Raw genomic sequence first — 26,908 nt, forward strand, 5'->3', positions numbered from 1 at the left:
ACTGCCTTTTTGTTCATTTCCACTGCGCCATGGAAGTCCCAGTTCCACCATGTAGGGACAAAACTCCCTCACCCGACGTGGAGGAGGAGCTGGTGATGGAAGCCTGACGTCTACTCAAGAATGAGGAAGAAGGTGGTCTTCTCCCCCTCCTCAGTTTTCCTTTGATTATAATACTGTAGCCCACTAAGTTCTCGGCGTGGCAGCCTCTCGCCCGCCTGCCTGTAAGCCTCACAAGAGTCCTATTCTAATAAATCACTTCTTATCATGTTGCCTCTCACTGAATGCTTTCTGCGCTGGGACATAAAGAACTGGAGCTCCTCAGAGCCCGCCAAGACACATTTCTGCTGTTTCAGGTTGACAATGAAAAACAGGTTAAGAAACAAAGATGCAGATGCATGTTGTCCTCTATCTGCTGGGTGACAGGTGCTTGACCGGCTTCTCCCCAGTTAGTTGCCCCTGTGAGCTTCCTGTTTCTATTGATGACACCAACTCTACCCAACCACCTAGGTTTCAACTCTTCCCTCTCTTGTGAGCTTGGTCATCCATCAACACTCTCTGAGCATCTTATATGCTCCTCTTTCCCAGCACTTGTCTCCACAGTCCTCCCTACCTAGCAAGCCCTTTGCCACTGGTTTCTAATTCAACCAGTAAACTCAAGTGGACTTCCGCCACCACTCGTGGCCCATTGTGAGGCCTCCCAGGCCAGAGCCCCAACCTGGATTCCTTCTTCCCTGCATTCCTACTAGAGCCCCCATTGCTGTCCGCCATGATCACTCAAACGCCAACTCCTGCAGCTTCTAAGACGACTGATAATCTCATACTGCAGTAGTGGGTCTCTGTAGGAATCTCTCCCTTCACTGCACTGTTTCCTGAGAGTAAGAACCATGTCTTCCTCATCATGTAATTAGTCGCTCTTAATATAAAGGCAAAATAAATCTCTGGAATAAAACTGCCTGAGTTCTGATTCCACTGTACACTCACTGCGTGAGACCTTTGTGCAGCAAGTCACTCGTCTCCTGAGCCCACTTTTCTCATCTGTAGAATGGGGATAACAGCAGCGCGTGTTTCACTGGAGTGTTGTGAGCACTAAATGAATTCACGTATGAAAACACTCACAACACTGCCAGGCGTATTACAGGCGCTTCATAAACGTTAGTGAGCACTAGTGGTGCTGAGAGTGCGGTTGAGGGCCTGGCACCCAGGAGGTGCTCGAAAGACAACTGCTGAATGGCTGAGCAGACACATCACCCCCTCAAAAGTCTGAGCCACACAGACCTGGCTTCGCTGGTTACCAGCTGTGTTGTCCTGAACTTAAATTAACTTCTTCCTGGGGCCTAACAACTCCTCTGTAAAATCAGGATAACATCACCCACACCTCAGAGTAGGAGATTAAGTAGAGAATATTGAGTAGAACCCCTGCCATGGTGTAACCTAGTGTGTCCTCAGTAGTCACTGTCACAACTAGAGGCCAGAAACTGTGTCTTACACAACTTCCATCACCCCAGTGCCTGCCTAGGCTAAACGCACGGCACTTGCTTTAGTAACACCTGTAACTGAAAATAAAATGCAGTTTATGTGGAATGGCCATAAATGTTGTCCACTTAAAAGTCATTTTTCTTGCAAAGCCTACATGGGATAATTAACCATGTAATGTACAATGATGTGACTGTTAACGATTCTTAAGTGTTGTCAGGGCTTGTTAAATTTTTTCCCAAGAATGGTCCTCAGAAATAAAAATGGACCTCCTTGGGGGGAAATATGCTACTTTCACATGCAGCTTTTCACCAGCACGGGCAATTCAAAACATGAACCCGGTGTGGGTCCCGAGTACACTGTGCTGCCTCACACCAGCCCAGCCTAACAACTCCAAGAATGCAGCTACACAGAGCAGAGAAAGGGGCGCCACTGGTGGTGGCAGTGTATTCTTACCTTCACTGGATATCTTGGGCACTTGAAACTTGACAAGAAGCTTTTTCAATTGCTCCCTCACTGTCACGGCTCTGACGAGACCCTTGTAATTCAGGAAATGCTCCTGACACCACTGGGAGTTCTTATTGTGCTACAGGACAACCCAGATAGAAGGAGAGTGAGAAGAGCACAGGAAAGTTCTCAACTGAGGCTACGTGGTGGAGGTCATTCATCTCTCTGCCCTCGTTTGCTTACTCAATGGGACAAGATCTTCAGATCATAACGGGCCCTTGTTTGCCCCATCTCTCTAAACAGACATTGACCACCGTGCTCACCACCTGACTGCTCTCCGATCTCACTCTCTGTGCTAAAGGGCAAGTGAGAACTTAGTGACAAGCAGAATTGTTTTTAATCTTAAATACCCATGGGAGTGGCCAACTATCAGACAGAACCCCTTCCCTGCAGTTCTCTGCAAATCAACGTTCCCTCTCTGGCAGGCTTGAATTTATCACTTTGACAACAGGCAAGTAATACGACACTTGCCAATTTAGAAATAATTTGCAAATTACTATTATTTAATCCCCAAAGTATGATTTTTCTATCAACAGTACTTAGTTTTGTTCTATATTCTGAAGTATGATCATTATATCCTAAACTATTGCTGTGGGAATATACCTCTGAAATTATAAGCCAGGGAGGAAGGTGTTTTTACATAAGAATATATAATTCAAAGAGCACTTTCCCAGAAGGCAACTATAGAATAATGCACTGTAGCCCTGGACCCGCTTTCTACTGGTGGAGGAAGCTGGAAATGGTGCACTGTTTTTGCACAAACGAATTTTAAGCGACTTAATCCACAATTAATAATCTCAATAAGAGATTCGGTTTTCTGAAAACTGTTCATTAACTAAATAATCTCGCTTCGAATCTCTGGGAAAACAAACACTTAGTATTTCTCCCCTTCTACAAGAAATTATTTAAGAAGTAAAGATGAGATACTGAATATCTGAAATGTCTCATTTCCCCCTTAACATCCTCTCCTTTATATAAGAAGTTTATATATTGTTTTCTTTTCTCATTGCTTTCATCATCATTAGATCTCTCTTTTTAGCGTTTTTTAGTGAGGACTTTAAGCTGTATTATTTGCTCCTAGTTTTACAGACTATTAAGAACAACAAAAATTACCATCACCATGGCTAAATCTGGGTAGGGTATGTAAGTATATGTGGATCCCCGACTAAATGTCTTCTCACAGCTTGTCTGGCAGCTGGAGGAGTGGTGGCTGTGTGAAATCTCAAATTCACGTAGACAGCTTTGAAGATTCAAAACCACAAGTTACTCTCAGCCTCATTTATTTGCAGAAAATATATCAGAACTTCCTATTCAAATGTCGGACAGTGTTGTCCAGGAACATGGGGTGGGTGTGAGACGGAGTGAGGAAAGGGTGAGCCAAGGAAGGCCGAGCCTCTGACCCACTGCTGGGGGCCAGATCGCTATGCAGGGGAAGCAAGAAGCCATCACGGATTAGAAGTTCTGGCAATAATCTAATAGGAAAATAGAGGCCTGTTGGCCATCCTTTTATAAACTACACTTCCGGCATCCTCGCCCCCAGATCACTTCCAGTGGACGGGTGCGTGGAGGGGGCCTTCTGAGTGGCAGCGGTGCTTACCTTGATGAATGCTTCGTACACATTGAGCATGGTAAGATGATCACCCTCTTCCACAGCAAATTTTCGGTGCACTCGAATCTGGAGAGAATAAACGCAATGTTCAGAAGCTGACTCTTCTGAGCCTCTCTTCCTGGAGGCAACATTACACGATGAATAGCTCATGGCTTGTAGAGTCAGAAAGACCTAGTTTGCACCCATCCTGACTCTGCCGTTTCCTCAAAGACCTCAGATTGGTCACTTAACCTTTCTCAGCCTCCATCTCCTTATCTAGAAAATTGGAATATTAAACTTGTGTATCAAGACTGCTATGGAATTAAGATAATCCACCATAAAGTACCTGGCACAGGTGTTAGATAAATATTAGTGCTCTTGTCCCTCTCCTCCTCTATCCAGTCAATATCTTCTCTTTCAGAAGAACTCTTCCCAGCCCCTGAGAGAAAGTAAGCGAAGGGCAAGGGGCCGGCTGTCTGGAGCATGGAAGACACTCTACATTCCTAAGCCACCACGAGCTGCGCAATCCTTTCAGACCCAGTCCCTAAGTTTTTCTTTTTGTGAGATCCTGGGCAATGCCATCTGCTCCCATGGGTTCAAGGAACAGCGTATCCAATATATATACAAGTACACAAATACACTTACTGACTTCAGAATTTGCTCCTTGTATCAAATACCACATAATTCACCTTCCTTCCATTCATTCAGTAACAGATATTTCCTGAGCACCTACTATAGGCCAGGCACTGTTCTATGCATTTGGGATACAACAGTGAATACGACAGTGGTGGGAGAAAAACAACAAACAGGATAAATAAGCAAAATATATAGTATGGTAGGTGGTAAGAACAGCTAGAGGAGAGAAATAAAGCAGGGGCAGGGGATGGAGACGGGAGGGGTATATGTTGCAATTTTAGACACAGTGCTTAGAACTTCACTTTCCTCGTCTTGAAAATGAATTTGCCTGTCCTGAGGTAGGATTGTTAAAAAGGCTAATAGAAAAGCAAACAAACAACAGAACCATCCAGGCACGAAAACTTCATAACCTGCAGCTATGCAACTGTCAGGGAAGATGGTAACGGTCCATAAGGAAGTTTCTCTCCTCCCTGCTACATTCAGCCCTCTGCTTCTGCTTCTTGACTCTTCCAGCAGGAACCGGCGCTGAGCTCATCTTGGGCCTCCCTCCATCAGGACACCTCACTTCCCCGGTGCTCTTCAACAGTGTAATTTCTCCTTCACGGTCTTTCCAGCATTCACCCTTCCAGTTGTCACAGATGCCTGGGCCTTTGGGAGGACCCTGTCAGCAGCCTGACTTGCCCAGCCTGCTGTGCCCTGGCACTGACTCCTTATATCACTAACGTGCCCACCAAGGTTGCTCTCAGAGCAGCCTTTAAAGAAAAAAAAAAACTTCCCTTAGGAAGTCAGTAGGACAATGGTTAAGATTTGGGGCTTTGGACTGTGAAAGGCAACTTCCATCAATTCTGGCTGTGCAACCGTGCATAAGTTACCTGAATTTTCTGTGCCTCCGTCTCTAAAACTGATGATAGTAGTACCTCCCCCCCAGGTCCACGGTGAAGATAAAATGACATGACGCACGTAAAATGTTTGGCACAATGTCAGGCACACAGTTAACCCTCAAAACATAAGCTGCTCTGTCACCAGTAGTTCCTGGGAAGTTTTAACAAAAGAAAGCCCAAAGTGAGCAAGACTCGAATGAACAGTCGGACTTACAGCCTGAGACTTCTGGTTTGAGGGGACCACAAAGACATTCTGGATCTGCATCATGGCGGCAATGCTTAGAATTTCCTGAGAACAGCCAAAATTTCCTATAAACCAAAAAGCATGTCTGATTTCAAACATACGATATGTCAGTGAGAAGATGTTTTCTGACATTTTCTTTACACCACATTGTAAACTAAGATCATCTATTTACACGTAGCTTGATTTTTAAAGCTTGTAACATATAAACACTTCACCCTGCCAAATGGGATGTCCTATACACGATCCAGACGGAGGGAGGACTGGAAGGACCCCACTCCGCGGTGGCCACACCGAGGGACTCTGCTGTGAGGCTCAATGGGGGCCAGCTTGGCCCTATCACTAGGGCGGGTCAGCTCCACACCTGCTCCCTATTCAGTGTGGACACCTAGAATCCTGGCAGAAAGCCTGAGAGGGAGAGGGGGCCGGGAATATGGGGCCTGTGTCCCTCGTGCTGTCCCTCTGCTCCTGGACCCTTCTAAGAGGTGGCCTCCCTCTCGGTAGGGCTCATTTCAGCCGGCAAGCCCGAGGCATAACTAGACCAGGGAAGCACGCTGTGGGCTGCAGCTGCTGCCACCTGGACACGGAGTCTGCGGCAATCAGCCCCCCGGGGCATCAGACAGAGAGCGCGAACCGTGCCGCATGCTCCCCGCAGCTTCTGGCCTCGTGAGTGACCTACTTCCCCAGCCCCAAGCTTAGAATCCTGCTTCTCAGTGTAAGCCTGATTGCTCCAAAACACAATTACAGCTAACTTTCACCATGCTTAGTCTGACATGCAGCTTTGTTAGACAAAAGCAAGAAACAATGAGGATTTCCCTTCTCTAGGCTACTGAGGGGTGGGGAGCACAGGGGAGTGTGTGCCAAACCATAGTCTCTAGAGCAGCGGTCCCCAACCTTTTTGGCACCAGGGACAAGTTTCATGGAAGACAATTTTCCACGGACTGGGGAGGGGCATGGGACGGCTCAATGCAAGCGATGGGCTGCGGCAGATGAAGCTTCGCTCACTCGCCCGCGCTCACCTCCTGCTGTGTGGCGCCGTTCCTAACTGGCCTCAGACGGGTACCAGTCCGTGGCCCAGAGGTTGGGGACCCCTGCTCTAGATGATTTTGACTTCTAAGTATTAGAAGATCTCCAGGTTATACACTTTTATCCCTTAACTCATATTCTCACAAAAATCTGAAGGTGTTGGAGAAGCTGGGACCCTTGTGCCTTGGTGGTGGGAATACAAAATGGTGCAGCCACTGTGGAAGATGGTGCAGTGGTTCCTCAAAAAATTAAACATAGAATTATCAGATGATCCAGCAATTCCACTCTAAGTATACACCTCAAAGAAGTGAAAGCAGGGACTCAAACACATACTTGCACACCCATGTTCATAGCAGCATTATTCACAATAGTCAAAAGGTGGCAGCTCCCTGGGTGTCCACCAACAGATGAATGGTCTATCCATACAATGGAATATTATTCAGCCTTTAAAAAGAAATTTTGACACATGCTACAACATAAATGAACCTTGAAGACATCATTATATCAAGTGAAAAAGTCAGTCACAAAAGGACAAATACTGTATGATTCTACTTCTATGAGGTTCCTAGAATAGTCAAATTTCATAGAGACAGAAGGCAGAACGGTGGCTGCTGGGGCTGGGGGATGACAGAATGGGGAGTTAATGCTCAATGGGTACAGAGTTCCAGTTTGAAAAAAATGAAGAAGTTCCAGAGACAGATGGTGGTGGTGGCTGAACAATACCGTGAATGTACTTAATGCTACAAAACTGCACACTCAAAAATGATTAACATGGTAAATTTTATGTTCTGTATGTTATACCGCAAATTTTTTTTAAATCCCTGTTAAAAAAAAAATCAGGTGTCAGTACTAGACCCACAGGAAACAAACAAAAGTGTTTACTGAATTAATGACGACTGACCTCGAATCACGAGTTAGCCACATGCCCCAAACCTTAGCTGAAAGCTCCTTCACTGCTCAAAATGTATTGTGCTCTCTTCCCCAGGGTGCACAGAATTTGGGAAACAACTCCCAGACAAAATAAAATCATTGAGGACTGTTGGTCTCCACCTACCTGATTCAAGCAGCATTTTTGCAAACATGGGATTCAAAGGAAACTCTGCTATCCTCATGCCAAGCGGCTCAGTTAGGCGACAGTCTTTGTCCAGCCCTGCCGTAAGAACAGCAACAAAAAGCAGAAGGCATGTACCATGGTGCTGGAAGATGCACAGTTGTTGGGAGAATAAAAGATGATGTATGCTAAACAAAGGTATCCAACCTCAACCTGACCCAGAGTGCTGTTACAATAAAAGAAGAAAAGAGTTCCTCAGCGCTCTTGAATGCTCAATTTTGAAAAACTGATCCTTCTGATGGCCTCTATACAAGGACTTAATTATAAGGAAATGGCCTCACAGCCTCCTCCTGCCCCCACCCTCCCCTGGTCCCACTCCTCCCCAGAGACTGCTCTTTCCAAGGGACCGACAACCAGACAGTGCCAAACACAAAGGGCACTTTCCTTAGGGTCCCAGCAGCCTTTGACTCTGCTGACCACAGCTCCTTAGAAACACTCTTCCCCAGCTTCCATGATTCCCCACTCCCCTGCTTCTCTGCCACCTCTCCTGCTGTTCTCTCTGCATCACCTCTGGACCTTTTTCCATGGCCAGTTTCTGAGAGGCCACAGATGTCCCAGGCCTCTCAGAAATTTGTGAGCAATTACAAAGCTGATGACTGAGTCTAAACACACGCCCGGCTCTCTCTTTGGTGCCAACACCAGAGCTGTTTATCCAACTGCCTCCGGGGCTGTTTGCTGAACTGGGCTGACTCCTTCAATTCCTCACATCCCTCCTTGCCTCTTTACCAATAGCCAATTTTGAGGTAGTGGATTCCCAAGATAGAGACTCTCGTTTTACTATGGTTTAGACTATTCCCAAGATGGAGCATTAAAACACCTGCTGCAGACCTCAGGGCAAGATAGAAAAGGTCATTTCTCTTCTGTTCCCATATAATCATCTCTTTGAAGGTGATAATTCAGCTTATAAATAAATTTAAGTTGGGTGTTCCCCTCTACCTTTTCCAGCTTAGTTAGATCAGTGAAGACATTTTAAATATTTTAAATTTCATTCTGTTTGGAGGAAAATCAGTCCAAATGAAAAACTTCTAAATAGTGGATATTCTCTCATACACATTTCAGATTATCCCAGGAGACTTTGCTTTCAAGTTCCTATCACATGCTTGAGAACAGAGGATGGAAACCTTTTCTGGCGTATGCTCACTCAGGGCTGATGTGATATAGACCCTAAAGGCCTTTTAAATCATTGAAGATTTTTTTTAATCAATAGTTGGCTATTCCTTCACAGGAAGGTATCATAAATATAATGAAGATGGACCCCTACCTCACCCTATACAAAAAAATTAACTCAAAATGGATCACAGACCTACTAAACATAAGAACTGAAACTATAAAAACTCTTCAAAGAAAACCTAGGAGAGATCTTCATGCCCAAGGATTAGGAAATGATTTCTTAGGTAAGACACCAAAAGCACAAGCAATGAAAGAAAAAATACATAAACTGAACCACATAAAAACTTAAAACTTTTGTATTACCAACAATACCATCAAGAAAGTGAAAAGCCAACCCACAGAATGGGAGGAATATTTACAATCACAGATAAGAAACGTGTATCCAGTATATATAAAGAACTCCTCCAACTCGATAATAAAAAGACAACACCCCAAGTAAAAATGAACAAAGGATTTGAATAGACATTTCTCCAAAAAAGATATACAAATAGCCAATAAGCACACGAAAAAGTACTCAGCATCATCAGTCATTAGGGAAATACAAACCAAAATGGCGAGACACCACTTCATACCCACCAGGATGGCGACAGTACATAAAACAGATAATAACAAGCATCGGCAACCCGTCATTACATGGAGAAACTGGAACCCTCACACACTGCTGGCAGAAGGTCCACCAAAAACTTGTACGTGGATACTTACAGCAGCATTATTTATATTAGTCAAAAAGGGGAAACAATCTAAATGTTCATCAACTGATAAATGAATAAGAATAATAAGTGGTATACCGATACAATGGAATATTATTCGGCAATAAAAAGAAATGAAGTATCAATACTGCTACAACATAGATAAATCTTGAAAACATCATGCTGAATGAAAAAAGCCAATCACAAAAGACCACATACTATGTGATTCCATTTATATGAAATGTCCAGAATAGGCAAATATATAGAGATAGGAAGTATATTAGCGGTTGCCTAGGCTGGGATGGGGGAGAGGGAATGGGGAGGGAGGGCTATTGGGTTCAGGGTTTCTTTTTTGGGTGATGAAAATGTTCTAAATGTTCTAAACTTGTAGTGATGGTTGCACAACCCTGTAAATATACTAAAAAGCACTGAAATGTACATTTTAAATGGGTAAATTTTATAGCATATGAATTATACTTCAATAAAGATGTTGAGAATCAAAAGAAAAAAAGAGAGAAAGAAAGAATCTCAAAGAACAAAACCTCCACTGAAATTTAATACTGAACTGGATATTATATTCACCTGAGGCAACATTCACAGAAAAGACACAAACTTCCTGAAGAGGTAAATTCAGGCCACAGTTTTCTCTATCTTAAGGTAAATACCACATTTTCAAACAAGAGGATAGAAGTTCCTCCATAACATGGTGTTTCCTTGCCCAAACAATACCACAGCCTGGTATTCTACCCAATTCTCCATAGGGAACTCCAGGAGTGGAAGGAAGGGGAGTTAGGGAGAGAACACAGGGCCAGATTTCAGAATGGGGTCGAGGGACAGAGGAAAAGGCGCAGAGAGGTAACATGTGAAATACTGGTAGAGAATCTTCCAGATGTCTCTTGGAAGTGTAGCTGTGGCGATGGTTATTAATAGCTTCTGACGTACTGACACAGGCTTTATAAATTCATTGTCACGACTGGACTTCATTAATCACCATCCCACCTTCTTATTTGGATGAGCTTACGTGTCACTAAGAGGACCATACATATAGGGAGAATCAATCCCAGCCTTGAAGATACTAAGAGCCCTAGCGTGAATACAACCTAACTAATATCACATATTAATAAACAGATAAGAAAACACAGAATAAGAGACAGGCATACCTCCCAGAGCATAGAGTAACTCCAACGCCTGAACCATCGACTGTGCTGGAGGGGGCTGTAAAAAACATAAAAACCCTCCTAAGTTAACTTCATCAGGTAACAGCCATAATAATGTGACTTTCCTGCTCAATCCACTCTTCTCTCTAACATGCCTGAGACTTCCCAACCTCCATGCTTCTACTCTTGAAATGTCCTTCCTCTCCCTCTCAGCACCCTTAGTACTATTTGGTCTTTAATCTCAGCTTGGCTAAACATTTCCTTTGAAGCTTTCCCTCATGCTCCCCTCAATCAGAAGCGATGGGTTCTTACCTTGAACTACCTCTTTGCTTTCCCTAAGCTTTCATCAAACATTTCTAGTTTTTACTTCGTGTCTCAGCCTTCTAAGAAGCCCCATGATACTGCAGTAGTGGTGGATGATTCATCTTTGCATCACCCACAGCCCTGCCCCAGGCCCTGCCTATAGGGGGCAACTGACATCGGTTAAATTTGAATTCCTGAAAAGAGAATGCCAGACAATTTGAAGCTAAGCAAAGCTGATATTGTGACCTTCAGTCTGAGTCTCTGGATCCTTACTATGTTCTTTCCTTCCACGCGCCTTTACTGGCGTCTACTGAGTACCAAGCATCATTACTATCGTCCTCTAAATTATTTCATCTATAAGCCACATAATGAAATTATAGTCCTTTTGCAAACTGCGTAGTTTTTTTTTCTCAAATACATTCACAACAAATGTATTTTAAGTATCACGCTGTTTTAGTTCAATTTTACAGATGAGGAAAGTGAATAACAAAAAGTAAAAGACATTTGAACAAGATCCTAGAGGCAGTTGGTGGCAAAGTCAGAGACTGAATTCAGGCCTCATTCTTTCCACTCTACCCCACCCACTGACTGCCAAGGAACAGAGCTGTACTTCTCAAAGTTGTGCTGACTGCACGCACACACAGATGAGGGTAGGAACTGGACCTGATTCACTATACACTGGGGATTCAACAAATCACTGTTGACTAAATCATATAATTGATTCACTAGCCTTTCCTCAGTGCCCACAACATCCTACTTTACAAACAGGCAACATACACACAGCACCTAAATAGAGGAGCTTAACCCCTCCGGGATCCTTTATTACACTGATTACATGAATAATGGATAGCTCAAGCACTGAATGTGGTTCTGAATAATTACAGAACAAAACAGGCTCTCTTCGACTCCTTTCAATCTTTGGCCCTGTTTCCAGTCAATCACCAAGCCCAATGAATTCTGCTCTTTGAATTCATCATCAATCAAAACAACCCACACCTTTACCCACCCCCTTCTCCAATCACATCCAGAGTATTCTCACCTCAACACACATTTACTAGTATTTCTCTATGGCCTCATCTGATTCGGGATCATATGCAAACGCTGTTTTAATGTAGTTGGAAGGACTGTGTGTGTATAATTTTAGCTTGTTTTTCTCACTGCCTGCTTTCCTGTTCCCTCTGTTTCTTGTACCCATGGACACTTCACAGCAAATACCCTGGGACAACTGCATACTATTCTGACAAGGTCATACACTGTGAAATAAGCAACTTTCTTACTACTGGGCAGTTGAGTTCTTTTAGTTCTTTGCTACTGTAATCATCACTGCTAAATATACAAAATTATATGTATCCTGTGATTTCAACTGTGAAAAAACACAATTTCAGGAGGAAATAACCAGAAGGCAATATATGAAGATGAGTTTATATGTATTTTCCTCATTTTTCAGTTGTCTGAAAGTTTATGATTTCCATTATTATATTTTTAATTTAATATAAAATGATACTATAAACATTATCCTACATGTAAGTTGTTTCTTTTGAATTATTTTTTTCAGGAGAAAATTCCCTGAGAAGAAATACCAGGCATTTCTACAGCTCATAAAATAATGTCAGAAAGTCCTCCATGAGGACTGAAACAGAATATAAAACCACTTTCCCCAAACTGTGTCAGCTTTGGATTTTACCATTTTTCCTTATGTTTGATCATTCAATTAACGTACAGTGGTACAGCTATTTCAACTTGCATTTATCTCTCCTAGAGAAGCCAAACATGTTCTAACGTTAGTTACTATTTGTGCTGTTCCCTTTCCTTTAGCTTTTTCTTTAGTGAGTATTCGATATATTCACAAGGACGTTTGAAAACTCTATAGTTTCTGAGACACTGATCTGTCCTTTTTGCCCTTATGTTTTCCTTTAATCTTAGATGTGGAGCTTTTCATAAGCTTTTGATTTGCATATACTGTTCACTTTTCCGTATAATTTCTTGTACTATATACCAACATTCAAAGCGTATATTTTCTCCATACTTATGAGAAATAAGTATGTTTTCTTTGGGAGAGCAGATGATATTGTTACATTCTCTTCTTTCATTTGCCTAGTTTATTATGACATGCTACATTAGGGACTTTAGCACCCAGGAATCTAGCCTTGTTACACATCATATACCAACAGAGTTGGGATATAATAAGGAGTTAAAAATGCAAGCTTTCAAATCATAAAAATTCAAGAAGAAAACATGAGTAAATATTTATTAACTGACCTAGATATGGGGAAATGCTTCATAAGCACAAGAGTAACAGAAGAAATCACAGAGGTAAAGATGGAAAGATATTTCTATCTTTGCTTAGAATGGCTGCACATAAACAAACAATAAAATACAATACAATACAATCAGAAGAACTTTACAAGAAATACTATAGACAAAGGTTAATGTGTTTAATGGTTAACGTACTCTTAATCACTAATAAACACTAATTCTAACAGATAAATGGATTATCTGTTAGATAAGATTATGTAGATTTCTTCTTATATTTCAGAAGAAATATATAGTGGCCAATAATTTTTTTTTAATCTTATGAGACATCAAAAAAGATACAGATAATATTTTTCCTCCTTCCCCCCACCAAATCAAATTAGCAAAACTCTAAAAGAAAATAACATGGCATGATAGGGGTACAGTGAGTCAGGCATTCATGCACTGCTGGAGTTTATACCTGTAAAGGAATTCAGCCTTGTAACAAGGAAATGACCATGGCCCTTTGACCCAATAATCCTACTCCTGGAAACTGACCTTGGGAAATAATCAGAAATGCAATCAGCCATAGGGACTTTCCCTGCAGCTCTACCAGAGCCCTCCTGGCTCCCCCAATCATGACATTTGGGCACCTAGGCCTATACACACACTCCTGCCCTGGATAACTCCACCTCTCCCGACCTGCTGAGATCCCACATGGGTTTCAGGTCTCACCTCAGACATGACTAACTGGGCTGCGGGCCTTTCCTTTGTCTCTCAGAGTACAGGGCCCAGGCACTGTCATTACCCACTTACTTGTCTCTCTCCCCCAACAGACAAGAACAGAATTGTGTCAGCCTTGTCTGGCTGTATTCCCTTCAACCCTGCACACAACACACGAGCTAAGTGAAAAAACCCAGAAAGGCAGCACACTCTGTATCAATGTCCTGACACTCCCCTGGGAGCACTCTGGCCTCCCAGACAGACAGAAGGCAGGACTTACCGACATGAAGTGGAACCTGAGGACGTTGTCGATCCCCAGCGCTTTCAGCTGCAGGATGACAGGGGCCAGATTGCTCCGCTGCATCTCAGGAACAGTGGATTGAGGCAGCTGGTCAAAGGCTTCCTCTAAGGATAAGAAAAGAGAACTGTTTGAGATCAAATGTCACAATCAAATGCAATCATTATGCCAAAGGAACAGTTCTCCTTCTCTAACTTTAATGAGAGGCTCTAGGAGTCTAGGCTCAGATGCACATGATATTGTGATATAAAGTTGTTTCTTATTTAGGAAAGATCCTTCTATTTTTTTAAATACCTTAGATAAATACATTTGAACAATATATCTTTATAAAAGTTTCTCCTTTTACTTTAGAATGCTTTTTAAAATGTGCTTCTTGGACTTCCCTGGTGGCGCAGTGGTTAAGAATCTGCCTGCCTATGCAGGGGACACGGGTTCGAGCTCTGGTCCGGGAAGATCCCACATGCCGCGGAGCAACTAAGCCCATGCACCACAACTACTGAGCCTGCGCTCTAGAGCCCACGAGCCACAACTACTGAGCCCGCATGCCACAACTATGGAAGCTGGCGTGCCTAGAGCCCATGCTCCGCAAAAGATAAGCCACCACAATGAGAAGCCCGTGCACCACAACGAAGAGTAGCCCCCGCTCGCCACAACTAGAGAAAGTCCGGACGCAGCAACGAAGACCCCATGCAGCCAAAAATTAATTAATTAATTAATTAAAATAAAATGTGCTTCTTGTTAGCAAAACATTAAATCAAAGCAACAAGTATTTGCTGAATCACTATGGGTGGCCAATTGCCATTCCCTCTGCTTGGGATGGGGTATGTCAAGCAGGCCAGAACTACACATAAAAGCAAAGAACTATTTCAAGATAAATCACCAAATATAACTAGAACATAACCAAAGTATCTCCAAAATATAAAAAAAATGACCAAACCTTATAAACAGCAAAATTTGTCCAAATCTAACTTTCTAAACTGAGCCAGGCACACACGTCACTCCCAGAATCTGATGCTGCCCCAAACAGATTAATGAATGCTTACATGCACCATCAGGAACAAAAGGTGTCCTCAAACACCTTTTGAGGAAAAAGCACCATCAGGTTCAGAGGTGCCAAGATGGGAGGGGCAGGAGAGCGGAGAGGAAGGAAAGAGACTCTGGGAAGCCTTTTTATAAAAGCTAGATAAAAAGGGTGGGGAGGGCTTCCCTGGCGGCGCACTGCTTGAGAGTCCGCCTGCCGATGCAGGGGACGCGGGTTCGTGCCCCGGTCCGGGAAGATCCCACATGCCGCGGAGCGGCTGGGCCTGTGAGCCATGGCCGCTGAGCCTGCGCGTCCGGAGCCTGTGCTCCGCAACGGGAGAGGCCCATGTACCGCAAAAAAAAAAAAAAAAAAGCATGGGGAAAAGACAGGTAGGAAGAAATTAAATCCTTTTTGTGTATATTCAGAAAGCTTAAGGATCACATAGAGGAGGATTATATACACAGTCCTCCCACATCAGTCAACACTTTAACTGTGCACACCCTCTTTCACACAAAGGTGGCTCAACTTCCATTCAGATCATAAATCTTTAGTTAACTAGAGAAAAAAAATCAGAACAAAACAAAAGGTGTCATGAAGAAATAGCACTACCACTGAAGGACTTCAGAAAGCTTTAATTTGAGAAAACAGACAATAAATACTCTGTGAACTGACTGATACAAATTGCCAAGTGCTTGGGTCTACTTGGAAGGTTCTGGGTAACAGGCAACAGCAGGAAGTTCCAAATGGGATATTCCCTTCAAGTTGCAAGAGTGTTTGGGGGATAGCCTTTTGGTAGGATAACTGTATTTTCCAAGCACACTGCTGACCAAGGCAGAAACAAAGTTATCAGATAAGAGGACGATCCTGCTGAGAAGACGCTCACAGGAAGTAGGTGCTTCCTAAGAGTTCATTGACACTCAGTTAAACTCTACTGAGAACTCAAGTACACAAGGCATTGGGCCAAGAGCTGCAGGAGCTGTAGGCCAATGGCTCTTGAGAAGTTTCAGTGATTCAAAGGGGCCTGGGACCAAGAGGAGGAACAGGCTAGGTCCCAGTGAGGGGTCCTCCCAAAGAGAAATGGAGGCAGAGGGATGAAGGAAGGACAGCTGGTGGGAGAAGGCATTTGAGGGCACTGACATGTGAGGGAGGATTTCAAGGATAAGGAGGATCTGTTGGGCAGAGGAAACAGCCCATGGAAAGGTACCAAAGGTTTGAGAGGTGGATGTGGGAAAACAGAAGGTATGTCCAAGAAGAGTGCAGCTCAGCAGGGATGCAGTGTAGGGTAGGTGCTGGTGGACAACAGGAGAAGACAAGCTAGAAAGAGTCCCGTAAGGCCCTGGGAAACTGTTAAGGGTCTGAGCAGGTAGCACCCTGCTCAGAGCTGCGTTTTCTGGAAGCAGACTAGCGGAGAAAGCCTAGAGGTTGGATCTAACATAGCCCATTACGTGGCCTCTCCTCAACCTCACCTCCACTAAAACTGCTCATGCTAAGGACTCCAGTGACCTTTTAACCAAAGCCACTTGCCAATCTTTAGTCCACAGTCTACTGTTTGATTTCTTTGGAGCATGAGATGATGCTGGCCATTTCCTCTTTAAAAGTAACCTGAGTTCCTCAAGTTAAACAAAGAATTACCATATGACCCTGCAATTCCACTCCTAGGTATATACCCAAAGGAATTAAAAACAGGTACTCAAACAAGTACACATACATGCTTGTTCATAGCAGCACTACCCACAATAGCCAAAAGGTGGAAGCAACCATCAACTAATGAATAAACAAATTGTGGTACATCCATACAACAGAATATTATTCAGCCACAAAAAGGAATGAAGTACTAATACAATGTAAATGAACCTGGAAAACATTACACTGAATGAAAGAAACCAGACACAAAACATCATATTATATGATTTAATTTTTATGAAATATCCAAAACAGATACAGTCTTCCCTTGGTATCCACAGGAGATTGGTACCAGGACATCCCTCTCCCCCACTGCAGATACCAAAATCTGGGGATGCTCAAGCCCCTTATATAAAATGGCATGGTATTTGCATATAACCTACACACATCCTCCTGAATACTTTAAATCATCTCTAGATTACTTATAGTACCTAACACAATGTAAACCCCATGTAAACAGTTGCTGGTGTGCGGGCAAATTCAAGTTTTGCTTTCTGGAACTTTCTGGGATTTTCTTCCCAAATATTTTCAATCTGTAGTTGGTTGAATCTGCAGATACGGAGGGCCAACTGTCAATCCAGAAAGAAAGAACAAAGACTGTTGGTTGGTGGTTGTCAGCGGCTGGGGGCAGGGAGAAATGGAGGAAAAACTGCTTAATGGGTTAGGAGTTTTGCTTTGGAGTGATGAAAATGTTTTGAAACTAGATAAAGGTGGTGGTTGCACACTGTGAACCATAATAAATGCCACTGAACTGTTCAAGTTAAAATGGTTAATTTCGTGTATGTAAATTACACCTTAATAAATTTTTTGTTTGTTTGTTTTCTTAAAACTTCCTCCTCCCCTTATTTCAGTTCCTCTTTTAGCCCTGGTTCTTCTCTTTGCACTTCCCTCATTCCTTCTTAGCACCTTCAGTAGAAGACCCTCACCTCTCTGGTTTCAGGCTCTGCCTTCCCCCTCCCTCCCATGAATCCTCCTTACCCCCTTCCTCCCCTCCAAGTACTGGTACATTCCACTCCCTCTGCCTGGTGCGCTGGAATCTAATCTCCCCTGCTATCCCTTCACCTGGATTAACTACTGGGCTGCCAATAAGATTGGGCTCAATTACTGACTGTGGAGCCCTCTCCAACAGGATAACTCCCTGCTCTCTGCTTCCAAGGCTCATTCCATTAAGGTGACCCTATCACACCATAATATGCTGATCTGTTCATGAGCCTGTCTCCACCACCAAGCTGTCAGCCACGTGGCCACAGACCGTGTCTCACCTGGCCCTAGACTTCCAAGCCTTGTCTCCATGCATGGCACAGAGCAGGTGCTCTGTAAACATTCGCTAAAAGAATAAATGATGTCAAGGACTGAACAAGGATGACGGTAACCGGAAAGCAAAGAAGAGATAAGTGGTAAACCCCCCCGGATCTGGTACATGACTGCAGATGGATATTGGACAGAAGACAGTTAAAAATGATTTGAAAATTAAGTCTGGACAATTGAGAGAAACCTTGATACCATTGCCCACAAAAGAGAAGTACAAAGAAGGAAAGAGCAGCTTTGGGGACATCATTTTCTGCAGATAAGGCTGTCATCTAGCTGGAGAGAAAGCTCCTTATGAGCTGGGACAGTCTTTATTGTCATTTCATTTTGCTCCCTCAGAGCCTAGCATGGTGCATGGCACAGAGCAGGAGTTGACCAACTAATTGCTTTCTATCAATGAGCCTCAGGAGACATCCTGCCAGTTTAGCTCTGCAAAGATGCTCTGAACCAGAGGTAAAGATGGAACCCAGCGGCAGGGGGTGGTGGTGGTGGTGGTGGGATGAACTGGGAGATTGGGACTGACATGTATACAATGATGTGTATAAAATAGATGACTAATAAGAAAGTAAATAAACATTAAAAAAAAAAAAAAAAGATGGAACCCAATGCGAGGACCCACGGGATTCAAGGATCCCAGAACAAGAAAATGGCACACGAAGCTAAGGGAGAGGTAAGAAAGACAGGACCTGAGCCGCAGGGCCCAAGCTACACGTCACATTGGCACACGAAGCTAAGGGAAAGGTAAGAAAGACAGGACCTGAGCCGCAGGGCCCAAGCTACACGTCACGTGGCTACAGAGAGGCTGAGGCACAGACATTAGGTTAGAAAGATGTCAAATAACTGGTGATTCGTGGTCCAGCTCTGGCCAGCAGGGAGCAGTAGCAAAGAAGCGCCACATTTGGAGTGAGGAAGGCGGTGGAGGCCAGATCACCGAGGGCCTTGTGAGGGAAGTCTGGATCTTATGTTAAGTTTTGCCTATTATGGTAGATATCTGTAATATTCTCTGATGCCCAGGCTGAGTATTAGAAAGTCAAAACCCTTTAAAAAAAAAAAAAAAAGCCAAACTTACCTGTATAAAGGCGGTAACATTTTCCTGAGCGGCTGCGGCCACCACGTCCTGCTCGCTGGCTGGCTGATGCCTGGGACACTGGGACCACCACCAAGCACTCAATAGCTGTCCTGGGGTTGTAGGCTCGGAGTTTCACAAAGCCACAGTCAATCACATACACAATCCCGCTGATTGTGATGGAGGTCTCTGCTACATTGGTGGCCACTATCACCTAGGCTCCCCACAGGAAGGAGAGTAAGGGTAAACGTTATTTGGTTCTTTTCACTCAGAATAAACTAATCAAAATCCTAAAAGGTTTTAAGATATTTCTGACAGTGCAGAACCTGTGAGAGGCAGTTTGGTATCCTGGATAGAGCATGATGAGTTTTAGGGTCAGGGTACCCTGGGTTTGAATTCTCCCTAAGTGTGGGACCTTGAACAAATTACTTCACCTCCTGAGCATGTTTCCTTGTCTCCATAATAATATTTACCCTCTCCCAGGGTCCTTAAGGGGATTAAATGTGAAATATACATGAAGTGATTACAGCCTGGTACCTGGAGTACTTGGCCCAGAGTAACATTCAACAAATGTTAGTTTCTACCTTTTGTACAACTTAAGTAAATCACCACCTTGTACATGTCTAGTCATTTGCTCACTCACATTCTAAATGCTTCCTGAGGGTCTGCACATTGCCAGGCACTCTCCAAGCTGCCAGGAATGTATGATGGACAAGAGTCTACATTCCAGTATGAGAGTTTGGGTAGAGAAATAATGAACATAAACAAGAGAGTGACTGGGAAGAAAATGCAACAGGGTACTACTCTAATATTATGTAGCATTCAATGTATACATCATATATTATAATAATGGAGTGCTACTTCAGGTTAGATGGCCAGGGAAAACCTCTCTAAAAGAAGATTTTGGGCTAAGACCTGAGTAATAAGCAGCAGCCAGCCCTACAGGGATCCAGGCAGAGGAAGCAGAAACAGCCTATGCAGCCAGAGACCAGAGTAAATAAATACAAGACGAACTTAGGAGGGAGGCAGGGACCAGATCATGCACAGGCCCTGGGCCACGTGAGGGGTTTGCATTTTATTCTAAGGGCACTGGGCGCTGCCCCTGGAAGGTATGAGGCAGCAGGAGACATGTACAGATAGCACTTAGAACATTTTTCGGGCACTTTTACATCGATCGTTTTATAAAACATCTTCCTACCATTTTTTTTTTTTTTTTTTTTTTGCGGTACGCAGGCCTCTCACTGTTGTGGCCTCTCCCGTTGCGGAGCACAGGCTCCAGACACGCAGGCTCAGCGGCCATGGCTCACGGGCCCAGCCGCTCCGCGGCATGTGGGATCTTCCCGGACCGGGGTACGAACCCGTGTCCCCTGCATCGGCAGGCGGACTCTCAACCACTGTGCCACCAGGGAAGCCCCTTCCTACCATTTTTACATACTAGAGTCAGGATTTTATGCTATAAAACCATCTATCTAAAAGTTACTGCTATTCATGCTTTACAGCTGAGAAAACTGGGCCTCAGGGTTGAGTAACTCATCCCACGGCACACGGTAACCCAGACCTCCTGACTAGTTGGCTGCAGGTCACGTTTGACTGGACAGACTTGAGCTGCTCCGTCCCAATGGCCAGGAGGCAGGGTGCCCTCTTGCAAGTGGCCTGAAGTTGGAAGGGGATCCTCAGACCTGTCATTCCTCACTTACTGTGTTCTCTGCCACCTGCTGATAAATAGCTACTCTAAGCTGACTTCGGGCCAGTTCTGTACCTTCCTCATCTGACGGAAGGGAAAACAGAGCAAGGCCCAGGGAGGCGATGAACAGGAGGCAGACTGGCTGCCTACTGGCTCCTTTAAACCCATGCTTCTCACCACACCCTTCCCCACCCCAATTTCAAGGCCAAGGATGTTTAAGCCACACCTTGAATTAACTGACTCAAACTTGGCTCTACAGGAAAACTGACGCTTCTAACAAATGGTTTAGAAACCATTCTGCAGAAACTAATCTAGCGTTCTTGACTGATCAGGATCCACCAAGACAGTCCTTTAAACCAGACGGGGAAAGATTAGGCAGGAAGAAAAGAAGCAAAGAGAAGTCACCTACTCTGATAATTACTAAACCTTCTGTGGGGCAGGTTTAGAAATCTTTGCAACACGTTATTTACTGTGCGCTTTTAGATCTGCTGCACAGAAACATGGACTTTAAGTTCTTAAAGAGACCTTCCTATTGAGCAAATTTTACTTCAATTTAAAATAAATCTTTCCACATACCCGGACAAAACTGTAATTCAAAAAGACACATGCACCCCTATGTTCACAGCAGCACTGTTCACAACAGCCAAAACATGGAAACAACCTAAATGTCCATCGACAGATATATGAATAAAGAAGATGTGGTACATATATACAATGGAATACTACTCAGCCATTAAAAAGAGTGAAATAATGCCATCTGCAGCAACATGGATGCAACTTGAGATTATCATACTAAGTGAAGTCAGTCAGAAAGACAAATACCGTATGATATCACTTATATGTGGAATCTAAAATATGGCACAAATGAACCTACCTACAAAACAGAAACAGACTCATAGACAGAGAGAACAGACTTGTGGTTGCCAAGGGGGTGGGGGGAGGGAGAGGGATGGACTGGGAGTTTGGGGTTGGTAGATACAAACTATTACATTTAGAAGGGATAAACAACAAGGTCCTAGTGCATAGCACAGGGAACTATATCCAGTCTCCTGGGATAAACCATAATGGAAAAGAATGTAAAAAAGAATGTAAGTATGTGTGTGGCTGAGTCACTTCGCTGTTACAGCAGAGACTGGCACAACATTGCAAATCAACTCTACTTCAATAAAAAAAATTTTTTTTAATAAAATAAAATAAATCTTTCTAGTGGAGAGCAAAGGAGCACCAACGTGATTATACTCCTTGGTCCTCGGGTTAGTCTCACCTTTCTGACAGTGCGTGACACCCTTTCAAACACTTTCATTTGCTCAAAGGAAGGCAGTCCCGCATACATGGGGAGAACCCGGAGGTGTCTCTTCATCCCAGTCCGACCCAGTGCTCGAGCCTGCTCAATCAGCATAGACACAACAGTTTCTACCTCTTCCTAAAATCGTCGAACCAGGAACCAAAGAAAATGAGATCAATTTGAAGCATGTCATTTTATCATACTGCAAGAAAATGAAAGTTGGGATGAGGATTTTAAATGTGGTCAGATTCATGACTGTCAGAGCCATCAAGTTCCACACTGGGGTGGTATTTAATCAAATGCTACCGAACAATGATGCCGATGGGGGTGAAAATTTGCAACTGTCAGGTTAATCACTGAAATCTACACTATCTGCAGTCAATAGAAGAATTCCTGATATACCAAAACTATGACTTTTACTGAGTTTTTTTTTTATGCTCTGTGGCAACAGCGTGGCATACGTATGGACAAGCTGTGGCATACAGAATCATTACAAGCTTTCCCTAGAAAAGATTACTGAGCCATGGAAAACGTTTGACAGTGGAAATGATTACAACTAGAAGGTAGTTCTGAACAGAGCTACAACGTTGAGTGAGCATTTGGGCTTGTTCAGTTGTTTTTCCAGTGATGTGCCTACTTGACCCCTCCAGGATGAGCTGCAAAGGTATCATTGGGAAAAGGGGCTGCAGCAACAACAAGGATGCACAAAATGTACCGCATACAGTATTCAATTCTGGTATCAAAACGGCCCACTGAACTCTCTAATTTACTCTGGAATTAGCTAATAAATTTAAAATACATTTAACCCTCTGCAGACAGAAGAGGCAGGAAGTAATGACTCTCTGGCAATTGAGTTAATAGATGAATGACATCAAACTATACAATTATTTATGCAATCAAGTAACCACAAAATACAATAAAACATGAAATCAGTGGCTACGTAAAGTAACAGGCCTCCGTATAAATTCTGGTGTTGCCTTAACATGTCTGTTCACCACAGAGAAAAGGTCCGATGGAATTACCTGGCCAGTGAGAAATGCTAATATGTCTCCATCTCCCTCTGTCTGGTGAATTTTCATCACAGTTTCTACAGTTGATTTGATATAATCTGGAACAGGACTGAAAAGATGTGTGAGATAAATTCATCACTAGAATATGCTCATTAATTATAGATCAATTACCCTAGTAATCTGGCAGCAAAGCCTCATGAAAGTTAGTTTGGGTCTGCCCAGCAGGTAATCAATATATGAATAATTATTGATAAAATAAACATTCATTCTTTTTTTTTCTTTTTTTAAATGCGACATTCAAAAACAATCCGTAATTACATGTAAACTATGATTTTTGGCTTTATTTGCAGAGACATAAAAGCAATAAACCCATGCAAATAGATGTCCTATCTTTAGCATGCAAGGATGCCTGGCCAGGGAAACCGGATCTATGGTCCCAGTGCTGAATCCCACACTCTATTTCCCCTCCTGACCACTGGCAGCATGTCTGACAGGAGATAATGGGTGTCCTGTCCCTCTAGAATCACTCAGAAGTCAAGCCCACAACTCTCTGGATTCATCTGCCACTGGCCCAAGCTCCTGGTGTTTGTCTGTCCAGTGACTAGGGGTAGGAATTAGGATGACTCCTTCCTGTCCAAGGCTCCTCCTGAAAATGGCAACAAGGCCTTCTTGCTAAGATGTAAAGAGCTGAGAAGCAAATGATTCAAATCACTAATACTGCCCAAGCTGACAGACAGTCTTGTAAAGCCCAGTTCTGACAACTATAGAACCCTCCTCCCTGCGACACTGTTACCATTTTGCTCTTTCCAGCTGAGCCCAGGGACCACAGAGTCAGAGAAACCTGCACATCAGTATGGAGAGTTTAAACTAAATCCAGCAGTGATACTGAGCAGGGTTCCACAACACCCTATCAATGATGGGAGGTGCAAAACACGCCCGCCCCTCCTCAGCAGTCTGGCACCTCGCCCTCAGAGCCTCAAGCAGATGCAATTGCTTCTCCTCCCACAGAACAGGCCTAGTTTTCTAATCGCCCTCATTAAAAATGCAAGGATCATCAAACCTTTGTAGATAAAAGATATCCACTGGAAATGTTCGCCCTTCCACTGTAAGGATCACGCAAGTATCCCTGGTCGGGTCACTGGTGTCATTTTGATTAAAGAAATCCCAAAATTTCTAAAAGAAAAAAAAAAATCAATTCTTCACTCCTCTCAAAAAAAAACGGTTCATAGTAACTCATGGAAAGAAAGAAAACAATATAAAACTGGCAGAGCAGGGGGTGGGGAGTAGGGATTGGATATATATAATACAGACTAGGGGTTACAAAATAATTATTAAAAATCATATTTTTATTATTGCAATTTTGGAGAATCACATTTCAATGAACAGACTCTTTACCGAAGACTTGATAGAAATGATAAAAGTTAGGTTTCCAAACTGCATTCAGCAGTGCATCTGAGTCAACATGCAGCTGTGCTATTGATCTTAACCCACCCACACCCACCCCCCCAACCCCCATATTTTATTTAACAGAAAATTAGGTCAGAAGGTGTAACTCAAGTTAAATAAGGATTAAATCAGGTTGATGTGTAGCTCTGATCTGGAAAGCACAGCTCTGATCACACAAGTTATCAGTGTATAAAGGAAGCGTATACGTCTATGAACAGTAGATGTGTCCCTGGTAGCACAGTTACAGATCTGCATGTACTCTACATGTACAGGGACAGAGTCCTCTCCATCTTTATATGCCCCACAGGAAGAAGCACAACACTTTGTATGGGGCAGGTTGGCAAGCATTCACTTCTCCGATGCTCCCACAGGACCCTGTTGAGAAGAGTGGCTCTTGGCAATTCCTCCTGAATAGGTGGCCACGTCCTCTTCAATGGCACTTGACCACCAGACCTGCAGTCTATAGGGAGGCCTGACGTGAGAGCACTGGCCAAAGATGCGGGAGGGAGACTCCACCAAAGATGCCCTCTTGGGGCATGTGACCCAAGACACACAGAGAAGTTGAGACCGAGAAGAACCGAGTGACCAAGCCGGCAGGACACAGAGTGCTGGAGGGGGGCTGCTATCTAGCTGCAGGGGCACAGACATCCTGTAAGGTGGAGCACACCATTATCTGACTCTCAGTGACCTTCCCGATCCCCTGAGGCCTGGCCCAGCATCACTTTCTCTTCTCCTAGGAGGCCTGGCCATGTGATCACAAGGCCTGTCTTCTTTAGTTCCCAGGTATCTTCCCTAAATACACCCACGCCCGCTCCTGGAAACTGGGAGCCCAGGGGTGCCCTGAGGACCTGCATCGAGCGCAATGTGAAAGGGCTTGGAGGAGCACTTCTAGAAGAGTCCACTGCACTGAACTACAAAATAGCTGATGCTACATGTTAACCTCAAAGTCGTGTTTGCACAGGCATAAGAAAACAAGCCTCAGGCCAACAAAAGAACTGCGCTGTGCTATAAAGAACCACACGGCACCACTCTCCACGCTTCTTTTGGGTAAATTCTCTGCAAGCGACTTCAGCCTTCCTGTGTCCTGTGGTGTGCAGAGCATGGGCACACTACAAGTGACGCACAAACAAGGGAGAAGAGACTCTATCCCACTCCCCAAAAGAGTGAATAAGCCAGGGAGGAAGGCGTGCAAAGGACCAATCATAACATAAACCGAGGCCCAATGACTGGATGACCAGAAAAGAGCTGCGAGTTACAATTTGGGGAGAAAGAAAGACCAATAATGACTGGCTGTAGGGAGGGCTTCCTGGAGGCAGCAGTATCCCCTGGAGGCAGCAGTATCCCCGGGCTAAGCCTGAGGACAATTATTACTAGCTAGGAAGGAGAAGAGGTACCCCCTTCCTAGGATGACAGCAGAGTGTAGACTAAGATGTAAAGGGGCCCCGATGGAGCAGACAGCTCAAGGTCTAGGGCAGGCCCATCTCATGTCTGAGTTGGTTGTCTCATTGACAAAATGGATGAACTGCTCTCTACACCCTGCAAGGCTGTTGCTCCTATAAAGTGTGTCTGACTGCACTTGGCACAGGTCTGGCCTCGAACAGTACTCAGTAAGTGATCGTAGTGATCATTCTGCAGTGGTCCAAATGTCATACTGCACAGGTACTTTATTAGATGGGCAAGACAAGGGCAGCGAAGATGGGTGTGAGGTGATCAGACCTGTTCTGCATCCCTGGCTCTGGAGGCCATTCTGGAGAAGGGCAGGGGCGATCAGAGGTTAGAGCCCAGCCGACTAGTTAAGGAAGCTATTACAACAGCTCAGAGGACAAAGAATGAAAGCATGAACGGGGGCAGTGTGAAAGCAATGCATTCCAGAAGTGTGACAGATGGGACCTGGCCATTGTGAGTGTGAGGGCACACGTGCATGCCGGGGACGATGGAATTACTTCTTACTCAATGAGGGGTAAAAACTTCCTAAAGCTAAAAAAAAAAAAACAAAACACACACATACAAAAAAAAAAAACACAGAAGAAGCAACTTCCTAAAGCAATGAATGCCCTGAGCCAAAATGACTACGACAGCGAGAAAGGGACTGCCGGAGAGCTGCTGAGAGCCACGAGTTTGTAGGAGTCGTGGGTCCATGAGTTTCATGGTCTGTGGCTAGCTTGCTGCTGGCAGCCCAGGCTGGAGCGAAGGAGCCCAGTTAAGAGGCCAGAAGTGGGAGCATCCACTGAACCAGGGGCCATGAAGATGAACAGCCTGGAGAAGGAAGAGCAGCCAGCAAAGGAGCCTGGGGAAGCCATCTAGGAGGCGGAGCGAGGGGAGAAGGTGGAGCCCCAGAGGCTGCAGGCGGAGGAGGAAGATTTTAAAAAA

General features: G+C 44.1%; 1 protein-coding gene across 3 annotated transcripts in view; it reads right to left on the bottom strand.

Moving 5' to 3' along the window:
* DHX35 (DEAH-box helicase 35) overlaps positions 1–26,908 on the bottom strand; it is a 77,381-nt gene that overhangs the window by 17,511 nt on the left and 32,962 nt on the right. For all 3 annotated transcript variants that reach the window (XM_060124424.1, XM_060124423.1, XM_060124422.1), the window contains exons 9-18: positions 24,153–24,265; positions 23,105–23,201; positions 22,062–22,220; positions 19,117–19,327; positions 14,018–14,142; positions 10,483–10,537; positions 7,407–7,502; positions 5,300–5,394; positions 3,578–3,655; positions 1,930–2,059 (exon numbers count right to left, since the gene is read on the bottom strand). In XM_060124424.1, the coding sequence (XP_059980407.1) occupies positions 1,930–2,059; positions 3,578–3,655; positions 5,300–5,394; positions 7,407–7,502; positions 10,483–10,537; positions 14,018–14,142; positions 19,117–19,327; positions 22,062–22,220; positions 23,105–23,201; positions 24,153–24,265 (1,159 nt within the window). The remainder of the gene's footprint in view (positions 1–1,929; positions 2,060–3,577; positions 3,656–5,299; positions 5,395–7,406; positions 7,503–10,482; positions 10,538–14,017; positions 14,143–19,116; positions 19,328–22,061; positions 22,221–23,104; positions 23,202–24,152; positions 24,266–26,908) is intronic.

The sequence above is a fragment of the Lagenorhynchus albirostris genome, chromosome 15 (genome assembly GCF_949774975.1).
Source record: "Lagenorhynchus albirostris chromosome 15, mLagAlb1.1, whole genome shotgun sequence".
NCBI classification, from domain to species: domain Eukaryota; kingdom Metazoa; phylum Chordata; class Mammalia; order Artiodactyla; family Delphinidae; genus Lagenorhynchus; species Lagenorhynchus albirostris.